This window comes from Humulus lupulus, chromosome 7 (genome assembly GCF_963169125.1).
Source record: "Humulus lupulus chromosome 7, drHumLupu1.1, whole genome shotgun sequence".
Classification (NCBI taxonomy): Eukaryota; Viridiplantae; Streptophyta; class Magnoliopsida; order Rosales; family Cannabaceae; genus Humulus; species Humulus lupulus.
Window position 1 is genome coordinate 98,713,292 of NC_084799.1, and position 23,192 is coordinate 98,736,483.

Consider the following 23,192-nt stretch of genomic DNA (forward strand, 5'->3'; position numbering starts at 1 on the left):
TATTTTATATAAATTAATTGAAACAAGACATCACCAAAGTGATCTTTTTTGCATAGATTAATTTAATTAAAATATCAAGATAATTGTGTGTTTGAAATTCATGCATTTATTAACTGACTCAAAGGTAAGTTAATATTTGGCCAAGTTTCATGCATACCTGTGGTGATAAATGTGTGATAATTGTAAGGTATTCCATGTGAGTAGTATGTTTATCCAAAGATTGTCATATTGTTTGACATGATTTATTGTCAATGTTTGATTGCTACAACAAGAGTACCGCTTACAGTTAATATTAATGTCCAAAGACTTGATATTGATGTTGTGTTTGGTATCTTGAGATGGGATTAACCATTATTTTAATTTATTGTTTTATATGGATTCTTATGTGAGCATATTTTGTTATTTTGTTCTATATTCAGTTACTTCATCTACTCCTGCCACAATAACTGCCAACGTTAACTCTATTCCCATGCTTAATGGGACAAATTTCAAGAATTGGAAAGGGAAATTACTTGTAAACCTTGGTTGCATGGAATTAGACTATGCATTAAGGCAAGAACAACCTTCACCACTTACTGCAAAAAGCACTCCTGATGAAAAGTTGGAGTTTGAGAGATGGGACCGTTCTAATCGAATGAGTCTAATGATCATGCAAAAATGCATTCCAGAAGCCTTCAGAGGCACAGAATCTGAAGAGATCACTAAGGCCAAGGATTTCCTCGATGCAATTGAGAAACATTTCTCTAGAAACGATAAGGTTGAAATGACTTCACTTTTGGCCTCCTTGATGTCCATGAAGTATAAGGGTTGAGGAAATGTTATGGAGTACATTATGGAAATGTACCAAATTTCTTCAAAACTTAAGGCACTTAAGATCGAGCTTTTCTGAGGATTTGCTTGTTCTTATGGTTTTGGTATCGCTTCCTGCACAGTTTAACCAATTCAAAATCAGTTATAGCTGTTGTTATCCAAAAAACAGGCATGGGTGACATGGCAAATATTTAAATACACATGGCTGACATCTGGCAGGAGTCTTGTTCGTATATCGACCAGAAAAATATCTATGGCGCAACGCTCAATGGTTATATACGACCAGCGTGGTCGTATACTCGCCATATTTGGAGAAAATCTTAGGAAGTTATAACCATACTCAAAATTATCTCCCATGATTTCCTGAGTATCCGATTATTTAGGAAAGAATATCTGTAACAAATTAATGTAATCTTCCTTGAGCCTATAAATAGAGAAAGATAGCTCAAGGAAAATGTACTTTTGGCTTTCTAATTATCTGAGATTAGAGTTATCATATTTGATATATTGTTTTGTTCTTCAGAGGTGGGTGAAACTCATTGAACCCTAGTTCTTTGATCACTCCTTTGAACCCTATATCAATAACAACTCAAGTGGACGTAGGTTATTACCAGATTCTAGGGCCGAACTACTATAAATTCTTGTGTGCTTTATCATTTTTGTCATCACATTTAGTTCAACGTATTTGTCCACATCAAGCATTTCTGACTCCGTGTCAGTTGACCAAAATCAGGGTCAACATTCTGGTGCTTTCATTAAGAGCTTGATACAGTATCGTTGAAATATCAATGGCGAAAACTACCAAGAAGACTGGACAGGCGGCTAGCGCTGCACCATCTCACCCGCCTCCTCCTCCTCCAAACGTGACTAAGGATGAGCCACATTTGGAATTCGATGAGGAAGAAATGGATTCCGAGACACTGAGGAATACCCTGGGAGTATTGCAGGATGAGCTGGCCAATTTGAAGGCCAGCCAGGAAAGTGCTGCCGAGATTATGGCGCGGCAGCAACAAGAGATTGAACGACAGCGCCTGGAACTGAGCGAAAGGCAAGCGGAGATGGACCGTCGCCAGAGGGAGGCCATGGCAGCCCTCGAAGCAGCCCTACAACTGGCTAGGAACCAGGCTGCACCTGCCTCGTAGCCTGATTAACCTACGAATGGGCCGCCCTAGAGGGATCCTAATCCTAGCCCGCCTATCCAACCCTCGAGCCCCCAAAGGCCCGAGCAGCCACAGGTACCTCAGGACGATGTCCCGCTGAGGGACCCTGAGGCACAGCCTCCATCCCAAGCTAGTTGCGGCAATCCCCCGCAACAAAGGTAGAATAGGGCTAGGCAGCTGCCTCGCAGTCCTAAACGCCGTAGGGGCGACGAGCCAAACCCTGCGAGAAGAGGACAGTGTCCTCCTGGTAACAAAAGGAACTCAGAGTCAGGCTCTGCGGTCCGAGGCCCCCCATGGCATGATAATGAACGGGGACCTACCGACCAACGCAGGCCACCCTCTAACGCTCGGGAGGTTCTAGCCCGGGAAGGCAACTAAGGGAACAGTCGATCCCATCATAGCCAATCCAGATTTAGAGATGTCCATGATTATAATGAGGCCGACTCAGGCAGAGGAAATGCCAGTCGGAGAAATGAAGAAAGAGGTGGAGGCAAAAGCCTACCACCTAAGGATGACCAACCCAAAAGATGGGACACTGGGGGGTAGCCCAGACAAAATAATGTCTTCAACCGGCTCGGAGCTAGCGAGCAGCGGAGGAGAGACGAGGATTTAAGAGACGTACTCAACGATCGCCGAGAACGGCACGACGAGTACGTTCCCCCAGTTCCAGAGGCCCCGGCGATTCCTAGAGCCGTGCAGGCCCAGATAGATGCCCTCAACCAGGCAGTGCAGCAGCTGGTCGGGGGAAGAACATCTTATATCCATCACGATAGGAGAAAGGGCACTCCTTTCATCTAGAGGATAGCTATGGCAGAAACTCCTAGCAATTTTAAAATGCCTATGCTTCCGAACTTTGATGGGTATGGTGACCCAGTATCTCACGTCAACAAGTTTGAGATACAAATGGACATTCAAAAAGTGTCCGAAGACGCTCGGTGCAGGATCTTCCCTGCAACACTTTCTGATGCTGCACATGAGTGGTTTTTCAAATTCCCTCCTGCAAGTATAGTTTCCTAGGAAATGTTCGTGAAGGAATTTTATAGACAGTTCTATGCGAGTCGTGTGCACCCGACTGAGGCAAATCAGCTAGTCGAAATACGACAGCAAGACGGAGAACCACTGAAGGACTACGTCCAGTGCTTTATGCGAGCAGTTGCTGGAGCGAAAACAGTGGGAGATGAAGGCAAGATGATGGCCATAACTGCAGAGGTTAAGCGCCGCACGCCTCTCTGGGACAGCCTCAGAAAGCATGGGGTAAGGACAACCCAGGAATTTTTGGATCGAGCTAATCGATATATCAAGCTCGAGGATGCCATCGTCAATGAAGGAAAGCCCCCAGGCAAAGATAAGCAGACTGCCGAGCCCGCCAAGGCCGCCAATGGGTCCAAACCCAACGGCAACGGCAAAGGCAATGGGAACGGCAATGGCAATGGCAATGGCAAGAATGGGGGGAAACGGCCGCAAAATGAGCCTTCCACCTCTGACAATAAACGAGCCAAGGGTAATCGTTATCAACCTCGGTTCACTAACTACACTGCCCTTATTGAGTCTCGGGGAGAGGTTTATCAGGCCACGATTTCCAGTGTGCCTTATAAGAAACCTGCCCCCATTTGAAAGGATATTTCGAGAAGAGACACTACCAAGTTCTGTTGTTATCATAACGACTACGGACATGATATCAATGAATGCAACCAGCTGAAGGATGAGATCGAGTTCCTTATCAGACAAGGACACTTGAGAAGATATATACAGGCCTCGGGAAATTCCCAATGAGAAGCTCCAGGTGGCAACGAGCATGCACCCACATGCCAATGCTCGCCACCTTTGCAGCCTGATCTCGTTGTTGGCACTTTACTCACCATCTGTGGAGGCCCGCACCTCGCGGGAAGCAGTGGAAAGGTGAGGGAACGATATGCTCGGACCCTACGTCACGACCAGGACATCGAGATGATGACTGTGGAGGACAGGGCATCAAAGAAGGCTCGATCAGAGGATGGTGAGATAACCTTCTCTAATAGCGACGCCCAGTATGTCTGGTTCCCGCATTCCGATCCGCTGGTCGTAGACGATCAAATCGCCAACATGATGGTGAAGAGAGTGCTAGTTGACACAGGAAGTTTAGTGAACATCCTGTATAAATCTTCGCTGGAACGCATGAAGTTGTCCGTTAAGGACTTGGAGCCCTGCAACCAAACAATCTACGACTTCTCAGTCGAGGGACTCGCCCCGGCAGGGTCAATCAGACTTCCAGTCACGGCAGGTACAGCGCCCGCTACCAGAACATTACTCGCTACTTTTATAGTAGTCAATTGTCCTTCGGCGTACAATGCCGTCATTGGGAGGCCCATACTGGTTGACCTATGGGCCGTCACCTCCATATGGCACTTGGCTATGAAATTCCCGACAGACGCAGGAGTAGGACGCGTGTTGGGAAATCAGAGGGAAGCCAGGGAGTGCTACAATGCCTCGGTCACAAAGGCTAAGAAAGGAACGTCAAAGAGCACTCCCCCAGATAGGTTGCAGATGGCTATTGATACACAAGCCCAATCCGGTGATGAAGTCACCAAATAAGGTGTTGCCCAAAGTGAGGATAGAGATTTAGATCCTCGCTTTGGGGATTTTGAGGAAAATGTTGGACCCGTCGAGGACCTGGAAGAGGTCCAACTTGACGAAAAAGACCCGACCAGAGTTGTGAAGGTCGGGAAAAACTTAGAACCAACCACGAAGCATGCACTGGTGGAATTTTTGCGGAGGAACCAGGAAGTCTTTGCCTGGTCGCACAAAGACATGGTTGGGATAGATCCTGCAGTTATCAACAATGTCCTGAACATAGACAAGAGTTTTCCACCCGTGCAACAGAAAATAAGGTTGCTCGATAAGGATAGATCGAAAGCCTTAAAGGAAGAAGTTGATAGACTGAAGGAGAATGGATTCATCCGGGTGGCGTTTTATCCGTCGTGGGTCTCTAATCCGGTACTGGTTCCCAAGCCTAACGGCAAATGGTGAACCTGTGTGGATTTCACAGACCTCAATAAAGCCTGGCCAAAGGATTGCTTCCCACTACCAAGGATCGACCAGCTAGTCGATGCAACTGCAGGACATGAGATCCTCTCCTTCATGGATGCATACTCAGGGTACAATCAGATTAGTATGCATCCCCCTTATGGGATTATACTGTTATAAAGTAATGCCCTTCGAACTGAAAAACGCAGGTGCGACTTACCAGCGATTGGTTAACCACATGTTTAAGGAGTTGATCGGAGTAAACATGGAGGTGTACGTGGATGACATGCTGGTAAAGTCGAAAATGGCAGAAGGACATGTGAGGGATTTACAAGAATATTTCGATGTGTTGAACAGGTACCAGATGAAACTAAATCCTCTCAAATGCTCCTTCGGAGTTGGATCAGGAAATTTTTTGGGGTTTATCGTTAATTCAAGAGGAATCGAGGCCAACCCCGACAAGATAAAAGCCCTGATCGACATGAAATCGCCAGAGAAGATCAAGGATGTACAAAGTTTAACGGGAAGAATTGCCGCCCTAAGTAGATTCATTTCCAAGTCAACGGATAAATGCGTCCCTTTCTTCAATCTACTTAGAGGCAACAAGAAGTTCGAATGGACAAGAGACTGCGAGCAGGCTTTTCAGGCCTTAAAATCCCATATGGCACAACCTCCTATTTTTTCAAAACCTATCGAAGGAGAAACTTTTTTCATCTACCTGGCGATTACCAAAGTTGCTGCTAGTGCGGTACTAGTACGAGAGGAAGAAGGCATACAAAAGGTGGTTTATTATGTAAGCAAGAGGCTAATCAGAGCATAACTGAGGTATCCTCCCATCGATATGTTAGCCTATTGTTTAATCTTGGCCTCGAGGAAAATACGTCCTTACTTCCAAGCCCATCCCATTACAGTCTTAACTGACCAGCCCCTTCGGCAAGTCCTCCAAAAACCAGAGGTGGCTGGGCGTTTATTAAAATGGGCAGTCGAACTAGGGCAGTTCGATATCACATATTCACCACGAGAAGCAGTAAAAGGACAAGTCTTGGTTGATCTTATTGCAGAGCTCACTGAGTTCCCAGACAACGAGTAGTGCGAAATGCCTAGTGCACCTGAGCCCCAAGATGAAGCTCCTTCGTGGAAGTTATTCACGGATGGATTGTCCAACGAATCTCACGCAGGAGCGGGAGTGATTTTGATAACGCCAGAAAGGCATCGATTTCACTGCGCCATTAGGTTCGACTTCGCACCGTCGAATAATGAAGCCGAATACGAAGCACTTCTCGCTGGATTAAGATTGGCAAAAGACATGAGTATAAAGGTGCTCGATATTTACAGTGATTCACAGGTGGTAGTGAATTAAGTTCTAGGGGAATATCAAGCACGGGGCCTCAAAATGGTGGCCTACTTGAACAAAACTAGAGATATGTTGGCTCAGTTCAAGAAGTATTCCCTCCAGCAAATACCTCGGGATTAGAATTCAAACACAGATGCTTTAGCCAAGCTCGCAAGCGCGAAAGATGCTGACACTTTGAATATTGTGCCAGTAGAAAGATTGTGCGAGCCAAGCATACGAGCAAATGAAACCAATATGGAAATCCGAATGGGGGATACATGGATGGCGCCTTACTTGGAATATCTTACAAATGGTGTACTACCGGTAGATAGAACTAAAGACAGAACCCTCCAGAGGCAGGCTGCTAGGAACTTACTGGTCGATGGTGTTCTTTACCGAAGAGGATATTCCATGCCACTACTCAGATGTGTTACACCAGAGAAAGCTAAAGAGCTGATGAGAGAAGTACATGAAGGCTTCTGCGGGGATCACGCTGGGGGGCAAAGTTTGGCAAAGAAGATTCTAAGGCAGGGCTATTTCTGGCCGACTATGAACGAAGACTCAATGGAGTTTGTGCGAAAATGCGATAAGTGTCAGAGATTTTCCAAAATCCTACGCGCAGCTCCCAACGAGTTAAAACAAATACAGAGTCCTCGGCCTTTTGCAGTATGGGGTATAGATTTGATTGGATCCCTGCCAACGGGAAAAGGCAGAGTGAAGTACGCAGTCATAGCAGTTGACTACTTCACCAAATGGGTCGAAGCTAAGCCGCTCGCTACCATAACGACCAAGAAATTTCTTGACTTTGTCATCAAGAACATTGTTTGCCGATATGGTTTGCCTCGGAAAATTGTCTCAGACAACGGCACCCAGTTTGACAGCGACTTGTTCACAGACTTCTGCGGGAGGCACGGGATCGTCAAAAGCTTTTCTTCAATTGAACATCCACAAGCAAATGGGAAAGTTGAAGCAGTGAATAAAACGCTTAAGGACACCTTGAAGAAAAGGCTCGAAGACGCTAAAGGGGCATGGCCAGAACAACTGCCTGAAGTACTCTGGTCGTATAGAACTTCTCATTGAACAGCGACAGGTCATACCCCTTTTTCCTTAGCATACGGGTATGAGGCTATGTTACCTGTTGAGTTAGATCCCCCCTCACACTGACGCATTACATACGACCAGGATCAGAATAGCCAACTGATGCTGGAGTCCCTAGACTTAATTGAAAAGAAACGAGAAAGAGCCCAACTCCGAGTTGCTACGTACCAACAAAAGGTCGCCCGGTATTTTAACTCAAAAGTGAAAGAAAGAAAATTCAACGTCGGAGATCTAGTACTACGACGAGTTTTCTTAAACACCTGCGACCCAACTACTGGAGTGCTTGGTCCAAACTAGGAAGGACTTTACCAGATTGAAGAAGTCCTTCATCCATGCACCTACAAGCTTGCATGCTTAAATGGAGATCTCGTTCCACGCTATTGGAACGGAGAACACCTGTGCAAGTACTATCAATAAACAGTCCTTTTTAAAGGACTGGCTTGAATCAATTTTTACTTTTTACAAGTTTCGAAAAAGGGTTAGCCACGTTGTATGGATAATCGTTTATAAGTGTAAGATCTTTTTAAGATCACTCGTAAAGACATGTTTAGTCCATTTTTAATATGAGATTATAAGGGACTGTGCGCAGCTAGTCATTCTTGCCAACCTTTGTGAATTTATTTTTACAAGTATTTGTTCATTACGTGTGTTTTTTTGCTGTATTATAAGTGTTACATTTCCTATCGAGCAGTAATGTTCGCACAGGTCGTGGTCAAGGCAAGTGACCAAGGCCCTAAAGCTCCTTGATCACTTGGGGGGCATATAAGGTACATCGATAGCAAAGCATACCAATATGTATGTAAACACATGAACAAAATAAGTGAAAGCATGCTACGATACTTAGAGTATTTTTCAAAATTTATATTTTGTTAAATCAAACCAAAGTACTATGTTAAGTTCGGTCATGCGAACAGATGTTATAATAGACAAAAATATTATAGTATCAAAAAGCATTCTATTACACCGCGAGCAGTACTACTCAGATGTAATTGTTTAATTAAAAGTAAAAGAGCTGCCCTCGCAGCAATAAAAACCAATTGTCTTTACAATACGACCAGTGGGCCATAAAAAATGAAATAAAAGAAAGAAAATTATTGAGGAGCAGGAGGGTCTTGAGGAGTAGAAGGAGTGCCTTGGTCGGCCTGAGGACCAGCTTCAGCGTCAGCGGCAGGAACCTTGGCCTTCTCTTCTTCTTCCAGCCGAATGGCGCACTGCGCCAGCAGAGTCCTCTTCAACCGCTCGGACAGGTAGTTGAAGTTAGCCTCCCGGTTGTGCTTCCAAAATTCGTAGAAGCAGAGGTGATTGGCCTTTTTATAATTCTTCAAATTTTTGGCCCCGTCCTCCTCGAGATCCTACACTCGCTTCTCAAGCTCCCTCATCTCCTGCCTACTGGCAGTCAGATCAAGCCCAAGCTGCTTACATTCTTGAGTGACAAGCTTGGCACTCTCCCTGAATTTTTCTCTGGAGTCGTTGGCTTTCTTCAGGGCATCTTGAGCATCCAGATGTTCCTGGGTGAGAGTGGCTTGGTCCTTGCACAGTTTTTCGTTCAGTTTGGACAGCTCCTTTTTCTCCTCGAGCAGCTTGTTGTTGTCAGCCTCAAGTGCTTGCTTAGCCTGGGCAAGCCTGGAGTCAAAGTTCTTTCCACGAGAAACCAACGCCCCAACACGGCGCCAGCCAGCAGTTAGAGTTAGCAGCCCCTGAAAGACAAAAAATGAGACAAAGTAAGGGAAAGAAGTCAGACGTAAATAATAAAGCAGCAGGAGATGACTTACGCTAACTATCTCGTTCAACCCTCTGTTGACGACCTGATCAACCTCCATTGAAGCGGTTTCGGTGATGGCGGCCTGACTACGTCTATGCTTCGAGAGTTTGTATATCCTCTCCCTGGCTGAGCTAACCACGAAGCTAGGCAGGGAGCCTTCGGGCAGGTTGTCCAAGGCCTCCTTGTCAGCGGCCCTAGAAGAAGGCTGTGGATTAACAGGTGTGGGAGTCGTCTGCTCGGTGGGGGGCAGAGGTGGTGAGTTCTCCTTGGAAGGGGCGGTGGCTGGAGCATCGTCTATTTGAGCCTTCTTTGAGGGGGTCTTGTTGCTTTCCCCTCGAGCCTTCTTGCTATCCTTTCTTGGGACAGAAGAGGCGGCGGCAACCTGATAGTGCTCGAAGACGTCCTCGGAGTCCATACCTGCACAAAAGGAAGCAACTCAAGCAATAAGACTAAATGGTCATGCAGGAAACAAGGATAAAAGTAAAAGGATTATAAGTAAAGAACCCACGCTACAACTACTGGTCGTAACATTATTTACTGAACTACCTAGTTCTTGGAAGAAATCTGAATTTAAGGAGGGAGCATTCCTAAAGTTGCCATCCCCATCAAATAGATGAGAGGGAATTGGAAAATGATTTAAAAGCGAGATTGTTATACCATTTTCATCCGATGAATCGTCAGAAAGATCGGTAGGCTCGGCAGCCTTTTGTTTTCCTTTGCCCTCGGGGGCCAAGGGTTTCTCTACACGACGAGGGACGGTAGGTTCCCTGATTGTAACCCCAGTTGGTCTCCTCCGCGGAGGAGACGCTTGGGGTTTCTGCTCAGGTTCCACTTCGGCTTGGGCATTCCCCGCCGGAGGTTCGCTCGTCGCTGGTTGAGGATTCCAGAGGCCAACCAGCCTAAGGTTAGCCTCAGTAACTAAATTTTTGACACTCTTATCAGCATTCGGCATGCTGGCTAAGAGTGCCGCCCTTGACTCTATCCCTGGAGTTGGGGTCGGGCGTAACCATGGGCCTGGAACACAGTGGAATGTCAAGACATTGTGACAGAAACACACTATGTGAAGAAGCTACTGGTGTAATAATTTTTACCTCCTCGAGTGAAGGCCAGGTTGTCTGCAGCTAGGTCAGGAGTAAGGAAGTATTCATGGTGATACCTCCCCGCGTTAGAGATATGAGTAGTGTCGGACAAGAAGGTGCGGCCGGTTTCTTGGTGGCAAAAATGGAAAAACCCCGTGCCATCTTGGTTGGGGTTGGACTTAAGGTCAAAGAGAAAGTTGACCTCGTGGGGAGTAGGCACTGGCCATTTCTTGAGTTTGTAAATGATATAGAGTGCGGCCAGCATTCTATAACCATTCAGGGTAATTTGAAAGGGGGCAACTCCAAAGTAATTTGCCACCCCCTGAAAGAACGGATGAAGAGGAAAGGTGGCACCTGCCTCGAAGTGAAACCGCGACCAAGCGCTGTAGGCTCCGCCTGGCAGGTTGGCCCGCTGGTCGATAGAAGGTTTGACTAAGGTCACCCCCGTCATGTTGTATTTATTTAAGTAGTTGGCGATCATTCGTATCGTCACCCTACTTTGGGGAACAACGTGCCACTCAACATCCAGCTGTTCCGCATGTCGAGGACGGGCACGCCTTTGAACATTGGTGTCAGGAGCAAATTCACCTCGACCACTGGTCGAGGGGGCATCAGCAGAAGGCTGGCCTGAGGAGTTAGGGGTTTTCCTTTTTTGAGCTTTTGTTTTTGTTCGAGCCATTCTCCGGGTTGGGACTGGAGGAAGGTTTGGGCTAGGGCGAGAAAAAGGGATGTCTGGTATCAAACTAGATGGCTTTTCTTCGCCTTCAAGTAGTTGAGCCAAGAGGTCGTCTTCAATGGGTCTTTCTCCTCCCCAAGGGTCTTGCATATGAACTGCAAACAGACAATGGGGGAGATAAGACACATAGTCTGCGAAGTAACGTGGGAGATTGGGATAACGTTGCTCGCGTCTAAGTGACCAGCAGCATCCTACCCATACTCTAAGTTTGGTGCTAGCAGTTCGAAAAAAGGATAAAAAAAGGAATAAAATGTTTTCTGAGAAGGAACTTTTTCAACTCCTAAAGGGCAGGAAAAAACCTAGTTTTTTCAACTAGCTTAAAGGTTGAATTTTTACGTCGATCTTACGCCCTAAGCCTATGATCCTTACTATCGAACTAGCTCCTAACTTATATAAAGAGAAAATACACTCTCTTAACAAACATTAGAAGGTTCATACAAAAATCCTCATAAAACTCTACCCAAGAACACGGGAAATCACAAAGTACAGTAATTACATGCATGGCATAAAGTAGAGTATAAAAGATGGAGTTATTACCTGGGCAAAGGTGGAGATTTAGAAAAACAAAGGATTTTGAATCAGAAAGACCTTCGGCAGGACGTCTGAGCAGTTTCGAAAACCTGGGCTCTGAAGCAAAGTTCTTGAGGTTCTTGACGGGAATGGTGAGTAAAAAATCACAAGGAAGAAAAAGAGGTTACTTATAGAGGCTGAGGTATGGCAAAAAGTGGCAATCATTACTTTCCCATTTTCGAAACGTGGGGGAGTGTATAAGCCATCAAATTGATCTCTTGAAAACTGAAAAGGCTTGATTAGACATAATTATGTCACGGCTTTCAAAAACGCACGAGGATCCTGACAGATTTCGTGGGGCATATGAACGGTTGTTTCCCTAAAAGTTTCTTTATTGCTGGTCGCGCTAAACAAACTTGGGGGAAAATGTTATCCAAAAAACAGGCATGGGTGACATGGCAAATATTTAAATACACATGGCTGACATCTGGCAGGAGTCTTGTTCGTATATCGACCAGAAAAATATCTATGGCGCAACGCTCAATGGTTATATACGACCAGCGTGGTCGTATACTCGCCATATTTGGAGAAAATCTTAGGAAGTTATAACCATACTCAAAATTATCTCCCATGATTTCCTGAGTATCCGATTATTTAGGAAAGAATATCTGTAACAAATTAATGTAATCTTCCTTGAGCCTATAAATAGAGAAAGATAGCTCAAGGAAAATGTACTTTTGGCTTTCTAATTATCTGAGATTAGAGTTATCATATTTGATATATTGTTTTGTTCTTCAGAGGTGGGTGAAACTCATTGAACCCTAGTTCTTTGATCACTCCTTTGAACCCTATATCAATAACAACTCAAGTGGACGTAGGTTATTACCAGATTCTAGGGCCGAACTACTATAAATTCTTGTGTGCTTTATCATTTTTGTCATCACATTCATTTCAACGTATTTGTCCACATCAAGCATTTCTGACTCCGTGTCAGTTTACCAAAATCAGGGTCAACAGCTGTCAAAGGGAGAAATAGATTCTAAATGAGCTCATTTTTCACTATGTGCAAGAGGAAGAAATGTTTGAGCAAAATAATGTTAGGAAAAATATATTTGCCTCAATGAAAAAAGGTGAGAAAATACAACTCTAGATAAAATATTACAAATAAACTTTAGATTGATTAAATAGTGTTACAACTCTATAACTGAAAATACAAATTAATAAGAGAATGATTAGAAGACGAGAATGGTGAAATACAACTCTAAGCAAAAGATACAAATAAAGCAGAAGTGTTTGTAACAAAAGAAAAGAAAATATTACAACTCTTAAACAAGAAATACAAGTAAATAGAGAAGAATAATACAAAGATGAAAAGCAATAGAATAAAAGAAAAGAACAAGAAACAAAAGATAAACAACTCTCACTCACACTACCAAAGTGTAGAGTTTTGGGGATCACCAACTTGAACAAGGTTTGAAACCTTTGTCCAAAAACTTATTTCCCCCTAACTCAAGCACTAAGGGATCTCTCACTGATTTTGGAAATGCTTTCTGGAATAATCAAGCCTCAAGGTGTTTTCTAGCCAAGTGCTCTAATGGATAGAAAAGTTGTGTCTTTCAAGTGAGCAATAGGCTCCTATTTATAAAGTTTAGAGATACCCTCTGAATTTCAAATTCCACCAACCCACATGGCTGTTACCAATGATTAATTGGATGTTTATGAAATTAAAAATGATATTTGGGAGTTATTTGGGTTTTTAGAGCTGTTCAACAAAATTGGAAAAAACTGAAGAAAAAAAAAATGGTCAGAATTTCACCTGTGGCCGCAACCAGGGACATCAGTGGCCGCGGCCACTGACCAATTACAGCACAAAAATTGTGCTATTTTTCCAAACGGTTCCAATACCCTCCCAATTGATTTTGTAACTCTCAAAACACATTATTGGGGTTAAAATCATATCTCTAACAACCATTTCACATATGGCTTTAAGAAATTCATCTCAATATTGTGTAACAATAAATCTACATAATAAAGGGCAATATTTGGAAGTTTCAAATTTGTAGCTGAATTTGTAACACCAAATATGTTACATATTTGGATATTTCTCATATATCTAAATATTGTAACTCTCTATTATATGTTACAATATGTGACACTCTTTGTCACATTTATTTAATCTAAAACATTATATTTTAAAATAATATAATATTACATTATATTATAAAATAATATAACAGATAAGACTAAAAGTGCTTACTTGGCCAGTGCCTCTAAGGAAAAGGACAAGAAAAAGAAATATGAGAATGAATCTGCTAAGGGTCCAGTGCAAAAGAAACAATAGTAGGAATTAGAAGGTTATTTCTTTTGTGGCAAGCCTGGACATGTGAAGAAAGAATGTACCAAATATCACACATGGCGTGCAAAGAAAGGTATGTTGCTTACTTTGGTCTATTCTGAGATTAATTTTATCTTCAGCACCTAGGAACACTTGGTGGATAGATTTTGGTGCTACTACTCACATAAGTGTTTCTATGCAGGGTTTCTTGAGCTACCGAAAGCCAAGTGATGGTGAAAGACACATCTTTGTGGGCGATGGACAATCGGTAGAAGTGGAAGCAATTGGGCATCTTAGGTTGTTATGAGAAACTAGTTTTTATTTGGATTTGAAATACACTTTTGTTGTACCTTCTTTTAGACGGAATTTAGCTTTTGTTTCTTTGTCGGAAAAATTTGGATATTGTTGTTCATTTGGAAACATTCAGTTTAGTTTGTCTTTAAATTCAAATGCTATTGGAATTGGTTATTTTAATGCTTACGACAACCTTTATCTGCTAGAAACAATTGCATCCTATAATGAAACCTTGCATGTGGAATTACGTGGTACTAAACGTAAATTAAATAAGGAAAATTCAGCGTCATTATGGCATAAGCGCTTAGGTCATATCTCAAAAGGTAGAGTTGAGCGCCTAATGTCTAGTGGCATTTTAGAGTCCCTTCACTTCACAGACTTTGATGCTTGTGTAGATTTCATCTAGGGAAAACAGGCCAAAACTAAAAGATTAGGTGCCAATAGATCTACAGACGTCTTATAATTGATCCATACAGATATTTGTGGCCCATTCCCTACGACATCTTGGAATGGTCAACAATATTTTACAACATTCATAGACGATTACTCACGTTATGGGTACCTATATCTCGTTCATTGAAAATCACAGTCACTGGATGTATTCAAAGCTTATAAAGGTGAAGTTGAGAATCAACTCAATAAAAGGATTAAAAACGTCAAATTTAATCGTGGTGGTGAGTATTACAGTAGATATGATGGCTTAGGTGAACAACTTCCAAGGCCATTTGTTAAATTCCTAGAGAAATGCGGTATTTTCCCATAGTACACCATGACAGGATTACCTAGCATGAATGGTGTTGCTGAACGATGAAATAGGACTCTTAAGGATATGGTAAGAAGTATGATTGCTCATTCCACCTTACCTGAGTCACTCTGGGGAGAGGCTTTAAAGACAGCAACTTACATTCTCAATAGAATACCAACTAAAGCAGCTGAAAAAACACCTTATGAGATTTGGACAGGTCGAAAGCCTAGTCTAAAGCACTTTCACATATGGGGATCTCTAGCTGAGGCAAGGCCTTATAGGCCACACGAAAATAAATTGGACTCCAAAACAGTGAGTAGCTACTTTATTGGTTATTCTAAGCGATCTAGAGACTATAAGGTTTATGATCCCACACTCAGGAGTATATTTTGAGACGGGAACTGCAACATTTTTTGTGGATGTTGAGTTTGGGGGAAGAAATAAGGTTAGAGACATAGCTTTTGAGAAGGAATTGAATTCAAATCCAATTTCTCCTATCACTTTTGACAATATTCAGGTTCCTACACCTATCATTCAGAATAGGGGTTGTTCAACATTGTCTTATTGAGGTTCTGGATTCACTTCTTGATAAATGATAGGTGTAGGAACCTGATATTGTCAAAAGTGATAGTAGAAATTGGGTTTGAATTCAATTCCTCCTCAAAACTTGAACATTTTGAGATGAAAGATCTTGGTGACGCCTCTTTTGTATTAGGAATTCAGATACATCGAGATCGTTCTCGAGGTATTCTTGGATTATCACAAGAGAGATATATCGATAAGGTACTCAAAAGGTTTGGCATGCAAGATTGTAGACCAGGAGATATCTCTATGGCTAAAGGAGATATCTCTATGCCTCATAGCATGCGCAGCCTAGAATTTGTAGGATGCTGTGAGGCATCAAATCATGGAATATGGCTGCGTAACTTTGTCACTAGGCTGCGCATTTTGGAGAATGTTAAAAGACCGCTCAAGTTATTTTGTGACAATAAGTCAGCAGTGCTGTATTCCAACAACAACAAGAGCTCATCCAAGTCAAGGCATATTGACATAAAGTTCCTAGTTGTGAAATAAAGAGTTCAGAGTGGACAGATATCCATAAAGCACTACAACAATTTTTAGTATATATTACATTAAAAAATGACACATATTTAAAAGTGTTATTAATAGATGATTAAAAAAAACACGAATCATTTTTTACAAGGGAATAAGACACAGAAGAAATTTTTTGGCGCCATATGAAATATGCCTAGGCGCCAAATGAAAAAATTATGGGTCTGATTTCTCTCAGCCTCCATTGAATCCCTAAACCTAAGATACCCAAACAAAGTTTGCATTGCCGCCTCTCTGCCTCTCTTTCTTACACTCAGTTGCCAAGCTTATTCTCCTCCATTCACTCTCCCTCACACACTTATCCTCTCTCACTCTCGTCTCGTCTCATCTATCTCTGCCTCATCGCGCACACGGCGTCGGTACGAGCTTCCAAAGCACACAATGGCGGTATCGTTGTTGAATAGACCCGACATCTATCTCTGTCTTTCGTTTTCTTTCTCTCCTGGTAAAACAATTGCATTCATATATATATACTTGCATATATGAATATATATTGTTGTTGAATGAGGTCTTCATTTGAGTGGATCCACTATTTCCAGTGACACTATTCAGAAGCTGGGAATCAGTAACTATACTCGGTTTTTAACGGTAATGACTCATGTATACTAATTACAGTCTTTGAGTTTTGTTTCAAAAAGCCAAAACCAAACCTAGATTGTTTTATTTACTCAATTATTAGGTTCAAAACCAACAACACATGCATACATACACACACATATATATAAAGGTACTGGAAATACATTCATATACCAATATATCACAACACTTCAAATCCATGTTGCTGTTGATGCTGCAAACGTAGGCATGAGAAGAAAGAAGCCAAAATTAATATTTGGATATAGAGAAAATAAATAACAGGTAAGACCCAACCCAGTGCTGCAGAATCACAAAAATTAAATAAGTAAAACATATACAAAACCTATTTCATTAACGTTGTTGTTTCCACTTTCTTCTTAGAGATGAAACAAAATTGTCCTACCTTTGTTTTTGTTTGATTCAGAAGGTGAAATGAGAGTGGTAAACTAATGAACACATCAGAGGAAAACAATGGGCCAAATTACTCAATATCTATCATTTTTCTTGAGCTATCCAACTAACTACTCTTTCACATATCATGTACTTTATTTAGCTAAAGAAAAATCTAGTTTTAACATTAATGTATGAGAATTTGATTATATTGACAAATAAAAGCACTTAGATTTGTAGTTTAAATTAGTGTATGTTTCTTTTCTCACTGTATACATAAATAGTAGATATATGCATTGTGACTTCTGTCTATAAAAATACATCGTACTATAATAAATATATGCTCCTGGCTCAACCGCTTAAAACAAAAGTAGTAACTTAAGAGAATAGAAAATAGAGATCTCATTTTGTAGTGTCACATATATAGGTGGTGATGGTATAATTTCATTTATTAGATAGAAGGTTCTCACTCACATCCATTCAACAAACACCTTTAAGCTAGTCCTAATGACTTTAGTGCAGACCATTGCGTATTCAAAATCTCAGTGCTCTTATATGATGTATTATTAACTGGTTTTTGCAGGCATTGTTAAAGAAAGGTGCAAAGTATTCAAAATCTCAGTGCTCTTGCTGATCACTTTTCATGCCAGCTACTTCTGAAGTTACCCAACAAACTGTCGAGTACATCAGAAAGACAGGAACTCAACTTCAAGTGAGAGGAAAATTTGGATCAAAATGCTCTAGGATTATGACACTTTAGACACATTAAAGGTAGTGCTTATGGCTGCATGATTTACACCAGATACATGGTTGTGTGTTAATATGCTATGTAGAAAGGTCTTCTAATGCTTTTTAGCTATTACTTCATTTGAGACATATTTATAACAAATGGCTTGTAGAAATTTGCTAAAGCTGATTTACTTCTGTTTATCACCATTCTACTCTAGTGATTGCTTGCTTTCCCCAATTGAGTATATTAGGCCAATTCTATTTGCACTGGGTTCTCTTTTTCATTTAGCATTAAATGCATATACAGTACAAGAACTTTTTCATGTATGAGGTTCAAGTGGTGGAGCTATTGTTTCTCTTTGATGTTTTTGATGTTTCCCTTCAACTCAGTGGCATTTTATCCTTTTGAGCTCTTGTATCTTTCATTTCATATGAGCATGCTTTTTTAGTAAAAAAAAACTTTGTGAATGTTTAGACATATACCTGTCCCTCTCATATTAGTGATGCTTTTAATTTGTCTCATTCTTGGTTGATGAATAATTAATTCTTACTTTTGGCACTTTTTATTAATAACTTTGTCAACTATATATTTTGTTTTTACATTGATGGGCTCCTTGAAGATCCTTTGATGGGACTATATTCTTTGTTTTATAGATGATTCATATTTAATTTTGTTAATCGCTATAAAAAGGCGTATTGTAGGTTTATTGCATTCAGTAAGAAGAACATAATGCAAGAGTGCATTTCTTGAACTACTCTTAGATTCTACCAATGCTATTAGAGCAGAATGGAAGATTTTATTTGTGTAGATATTTCTGCTTGGTCTCTTGTTGGCAGACTGAGTTTAATGTAATTTAATTATTAATGGGCTTATTCTCTCCATACATAATCTTTTTTTTTTTTTGCTAGATACATCAAAATTGTAAGTAGAGAAGGATTGGAAATATCTCAGCCATCATTAGATCCAAATTTGACAGAGATACATCATAGAATTACTATTCTTTGCTAGAGCAAAGAAGTTTCACAGGTTGATAGACATGTTTATTATATCTGTCATTAAAATTTTCTAACTAGCATGTGAGCCTTATAGAAACTTTTTATATACTTGTAGTGGTACCCACTTATTTGTAAATTTTTATGTAGTGCATGTGATTCCAAGGAATCATCCATGACTAAATTATTTTTATTTAAATGTTATCATTTATCATACATTTATGATAAATTATATGTTTTGTTTCTATGTATAGCTAGCTAGCTTTCTCAATATTTATTTTGACTTCCTTTATTGTTGTTATGCATCTTTATTAAAAAGCAAGACCAATTAAACACAGAAAATTTAGCAATTTATGTATATCAGGATACTTCATGATTTGAAAATATTTGACCATACACAATGACATAAAACTATGGTACTTTTAAGTTCCCATTTTTCTGCTGAAAGTGATATGTTTGATAACATAAAAAAAATCAAATTTCTTCTGGTATTTCTGTGCTGAAACAATCCTTTGTTGTTGTTGTTGTAACTCTAGTGAAACATTATACTATATTTATATATACACACAATTCATACTTTCATGTATATTAATCTCTCTCGAAATGGTTTGAGTTTGAAATTCAAAGTTGTAGCTATGTGTGTTTTATTATGCATTCAAATTTGGAGCATTTGAGTATGAGCTATCTAATAAAGATGCATTTAAGTCAAAGTAACATAAATACTATCTATTAGATTCACTAAACTAACATACATTCTATTTCAATTTACAATGCAGCTAGAGAATATTATATTTTTTCATCTCTTTCTTTGTAAATGTTCTAATATCAGCTAAAGAAAAAAAAAACAATTAAAGACAGAAATCTCTTTGATTCCTCTTAGCTCTCCTTAAATTCCTAAATCCTAATATACCCAAACCAGCTCCCTAAACCACGGCTGCCTCTTTTCCTCTCTCTCCTCATGCTCAGTCCCGAATCTATCGCTCCTTCACTCACTCTCTTTCACACTTAGGCTCCCAACTCTCTCTGCTTAACGCAAGCTGCAGGAGCACACCACACAGGTGGAGCACTCTCTCCATTTCGTTGAGTCGTTGGAGCATGTTGGTACGAGTCACAGCGGTGCGAGTCATGGTGCTCTGTCTTCCTCACACAAGTCACATCGATATCTCCTCTGCTGGAAGGAAGAACCCAAGCAAGAACATCTCTGTGAGGTATTTTTTATGGAGATTTCAATTTATTATCACATAATCAATGTATCATTACTATATCAATATATATATATATTTATAAAGTGTTTGCTGGATTTTGCCAAAATCAATGTATTTGATCTAAATTTCTAATTAAGAATTTGGTATGTTTGGTTTAGTTGATGAGATTTAGTTCCTTTCGACTGTGTTAAGTATTTATGAGACAGGGAAGACTACTAATAGCTATTTAAACTTTATGGCAACTATATTATAGGTTGTTTGGGGGAGTGTGAGTTTGTTTGTGTTTCAAGATTGTAAATATCTAGGTAGAGGAGTATTTTTTACATTGTATGGTTTCTACTGCTTAAATGGAGTATTTCCCTACTTTTGGATCCATGGAGTGCTTGTCTTGCTTCCATGTTTCATTTCGTTGTTAACTTTGTGTATGGTTGAGCGTGTTATTACGAGTTCTATTGTTCGTTTGATCTTTAGCTTGGGAATTTTTCTCAGTTTCCATTAGGGGCTTATAGTGTCCTTTTCATTTCTGATCAAACTTTTCAGCAGGTTCCTCAAATTTTAGTGTTGTTGTGTTTGATTTTTTGTACTTGCATCCTGAAGATAACAATTTGTACTCTCCTTTATTTATTTTTTAGAATAAATTTAAGTTGGGGCCAAATTAAAAACATAACTGTTAGGCCAAATGCATCCACAAGCTGTGAATTATGATCCACGTAAGCCTTGACCAATATCACTCACATGCAAATGTAAGCATAAATAAGTGTGAAAACATTATATTATTCATAATAAATAATAATGCAACTTGTGTTTTTCTTCTTATTTTGAATGTTTATATATGTGTAGAATTTGTAACTTGTTTGGTTTGCAAAATTAGTGCAGTACAATCATTCAAACTTCACTCTACAAACACTCACACTCCCATTGAACTGCTGAAGCACACCACGACCATGCCACCTTCCCCATCCTTCTCCCTCTCTATGTATTTCTCTGATTAGAAGCAAGTACCTCGACAAGAAAACTCAAACCTTCGTGTCTCTTTGAGGTATTTTTTTATTTTATTTTATTCATATTTCAATTTTATATCATATTTATAATCTTAACAGATACTTTCTGGAGTACTATAGTATAGATTCTAATGTTCGAGCTGCTGACGTGGCTCTCAGAGCATTGAATAGGAGTGACATAGCCGGGAAACGCATAAAACATGAACCAAGCTGCCCTGGTAGAGCATGTCAGAAGTAAGCTTTCTTTCTTCCACTGGGTTGATGCCCTTATTTTCTTAGACATTCAGATTTCAAATGTTTATGAGTTTTATTGAATTAAGTAAATAAAAGTCTTGGTAAATATAATATTCTGTGATCTAGATATTGTTGATTAGTAGCTACTAGCTAGAGAAGCTTTCTCCATTTATTTGTTTAATGATAATTGTGTTTAAACTTAAGAGACATTTGTACATGAGAATGACCTCAAAATCGAATCAGTATAGGAATTGAAATGCTATGATTTTTTCACCAAATTAGAGTGTTGGAATGATTTTCTTCCTAAATTAGTTTTACTGCAAGATTATTAGGCTCAATTACTTCTTGCTGTCTTTTTGTTAATTTTCTGTAGATTATTACCAAAAGTTTACACAAAACCAGAGGTTTTTTTCTCTATTTATATATATATATATTTAAAAATCTAGTTGCATCTGTGAATCTGTTTGATATTTGTTTGTTTGCCTAGTCATTAAAGATAAATACAATAGTTATTTTATTTCTTCTTCTTTCCCTAAATCCCCTTAGCGTGATGACAGTAATTTTGTGACCAACCCATTACTATCTGATACTTAGAGACATCATATTGTGTGTTATCATTTCCTGAAATGAATTGTGTATTCATTGCCTCAAATATGTATATATTTTTAAATTTTCTTGTGATAAGTTTAAGTGTAAATGTTTTACAGGTTGATCAGTTAGTAAATAAATATTAAAAATATAAGATTCTATTTTTTTGATCAAATTTATCTTATGATAATTTGTCAAAGCAGTACTATTGAGAAATATAGGTTTTCATCACTAGTATCTTATTGGAAATAGATATTTCTACTTCGGTATCTAAGTGCATAATTTGTTATCGTTCTATCATTTTTATCAAATAGACATCTCTATTGAAATGCCATTGATTGCCAAACCACTTCATATTGGCAACTTTAAGTCTTGGAATCTTTTCATATTCTTTATGAAATTAGGCACTCACGATAATTATCATGCAATCAAGGGAAACCATCCATGATAATTGTTGATTCATTTTTTTTTTAGTAGTTCTATTTGTTCTATTTTACAGTTCACTATCAGGTATGAGTTTAAGTATTAATCATTTAATTTCTTATGTAGTTTAGCAAGCCGATGTCACAATGGAAACAAGAGCATAATGAATCAACTTTTTTTATGTACTCTGTTAGTTTACTATTAACTTTAAGTTGAAGCATTAATTATTTAAATTTTGTTGTAGCTAAGAAAATGGACTCACAACAAAGACAATTGCATAAAGGATGATGAATTGAAGGATGGAACAAGTTTCATGCATGGTTTACTTTTGTGTATCTTATAATGTTTCTGTTTTTCATTTTTCAAGATTATAAAACTTTATTATGTTATGCTTTCAAACTTAAAGTTAGAACTAAGATCTCATGAAGTAGACACATTCATGATTTGAATTAGTTATTGTTTAATGTAATACTTATGGTTTATCAATCTATTGAGAATTATATTTTATGATTAATTTTGAATTTTTTTTTATCAAAATACAATAATGAAAATATTTTAATTAAAAAAAATCTTATAAGTATACTTATCAAAATAAAATTTAAAATATATTATCCACACTAAAGTAACAAAATTTTATTACTAGACTTTTAATATGTTATTGTTATCCCCATTTCTTGCATGGACTCGGGACCTTCATCTAGGCCCATTGTCAGGGGCTGTTAAGCATGCGGGCCCGGCCCAAGGCCTCTTGGTACGGAAGTGTCCGAGAGGAGGGGTATGGGCTGGGGGTGCATGTCTGGGCCCATTATGGGGGTCCGGCATGGTCATCCGGGTTCCGTCCTCCGGGACGGTCATCTGGGAGACGTGCAGATCGTTCGAACCCCCACGACATACGCGTCCTGGTCCCGAACCCTGGTATGGTCCGGGCCTGCGGTAAATGAAGAGGGACAAAGGTAAACAGACCCAGATCACATCGTCCCCCGTTGGAGGGGCCAAGCGTCCAGGAACCTGAAACCGCCTCACTCCGCGTGGGCGTTGTCCCCACTTTTCACCTGCGGAAAAGGCCACCTCAGGA

The 23,192-nt window shown here is 39.9% G+C and overlaps 1 protein-coding gene across 1 annotated transcript; it reads left to right on the top strand.

Moving 5' to 3' along the window:
- Positions 1-237: 237 nt before the first annotated feature.
- On the top strand, positions 238-811 carry LOC133792011 (uncharacterized). The gene is made up of 2 exons (XM_062229920.1): positions 238-328; positions 420-811. The coding sequence occupies exons 1-2, from the start codon at positions 238-240 to the stop codon at positions 809-811; spliced, it is 483 nt and encodes a 160-aa protein (XP_062085904.1).
- Positions 812-23,192: the final 22,381 nt, after the last annotated feature.

Bases quoted from the DNA above. Each gene is read 5' to 3' on its own strand.
- LOC133792011 (XM_062229920.1), top strand. From the start codon at position 238: ATGATTTATTGTCAATGTTTGATTGCTACAACAAGAGTACCGCTTACA. The intron at 329-419 runs GTATCTTGAGAT...TTCTATATTCAG, and splicing joins TGATATTGATGTTGTGTTTG to TTACTTCATCTACTCCTGCC.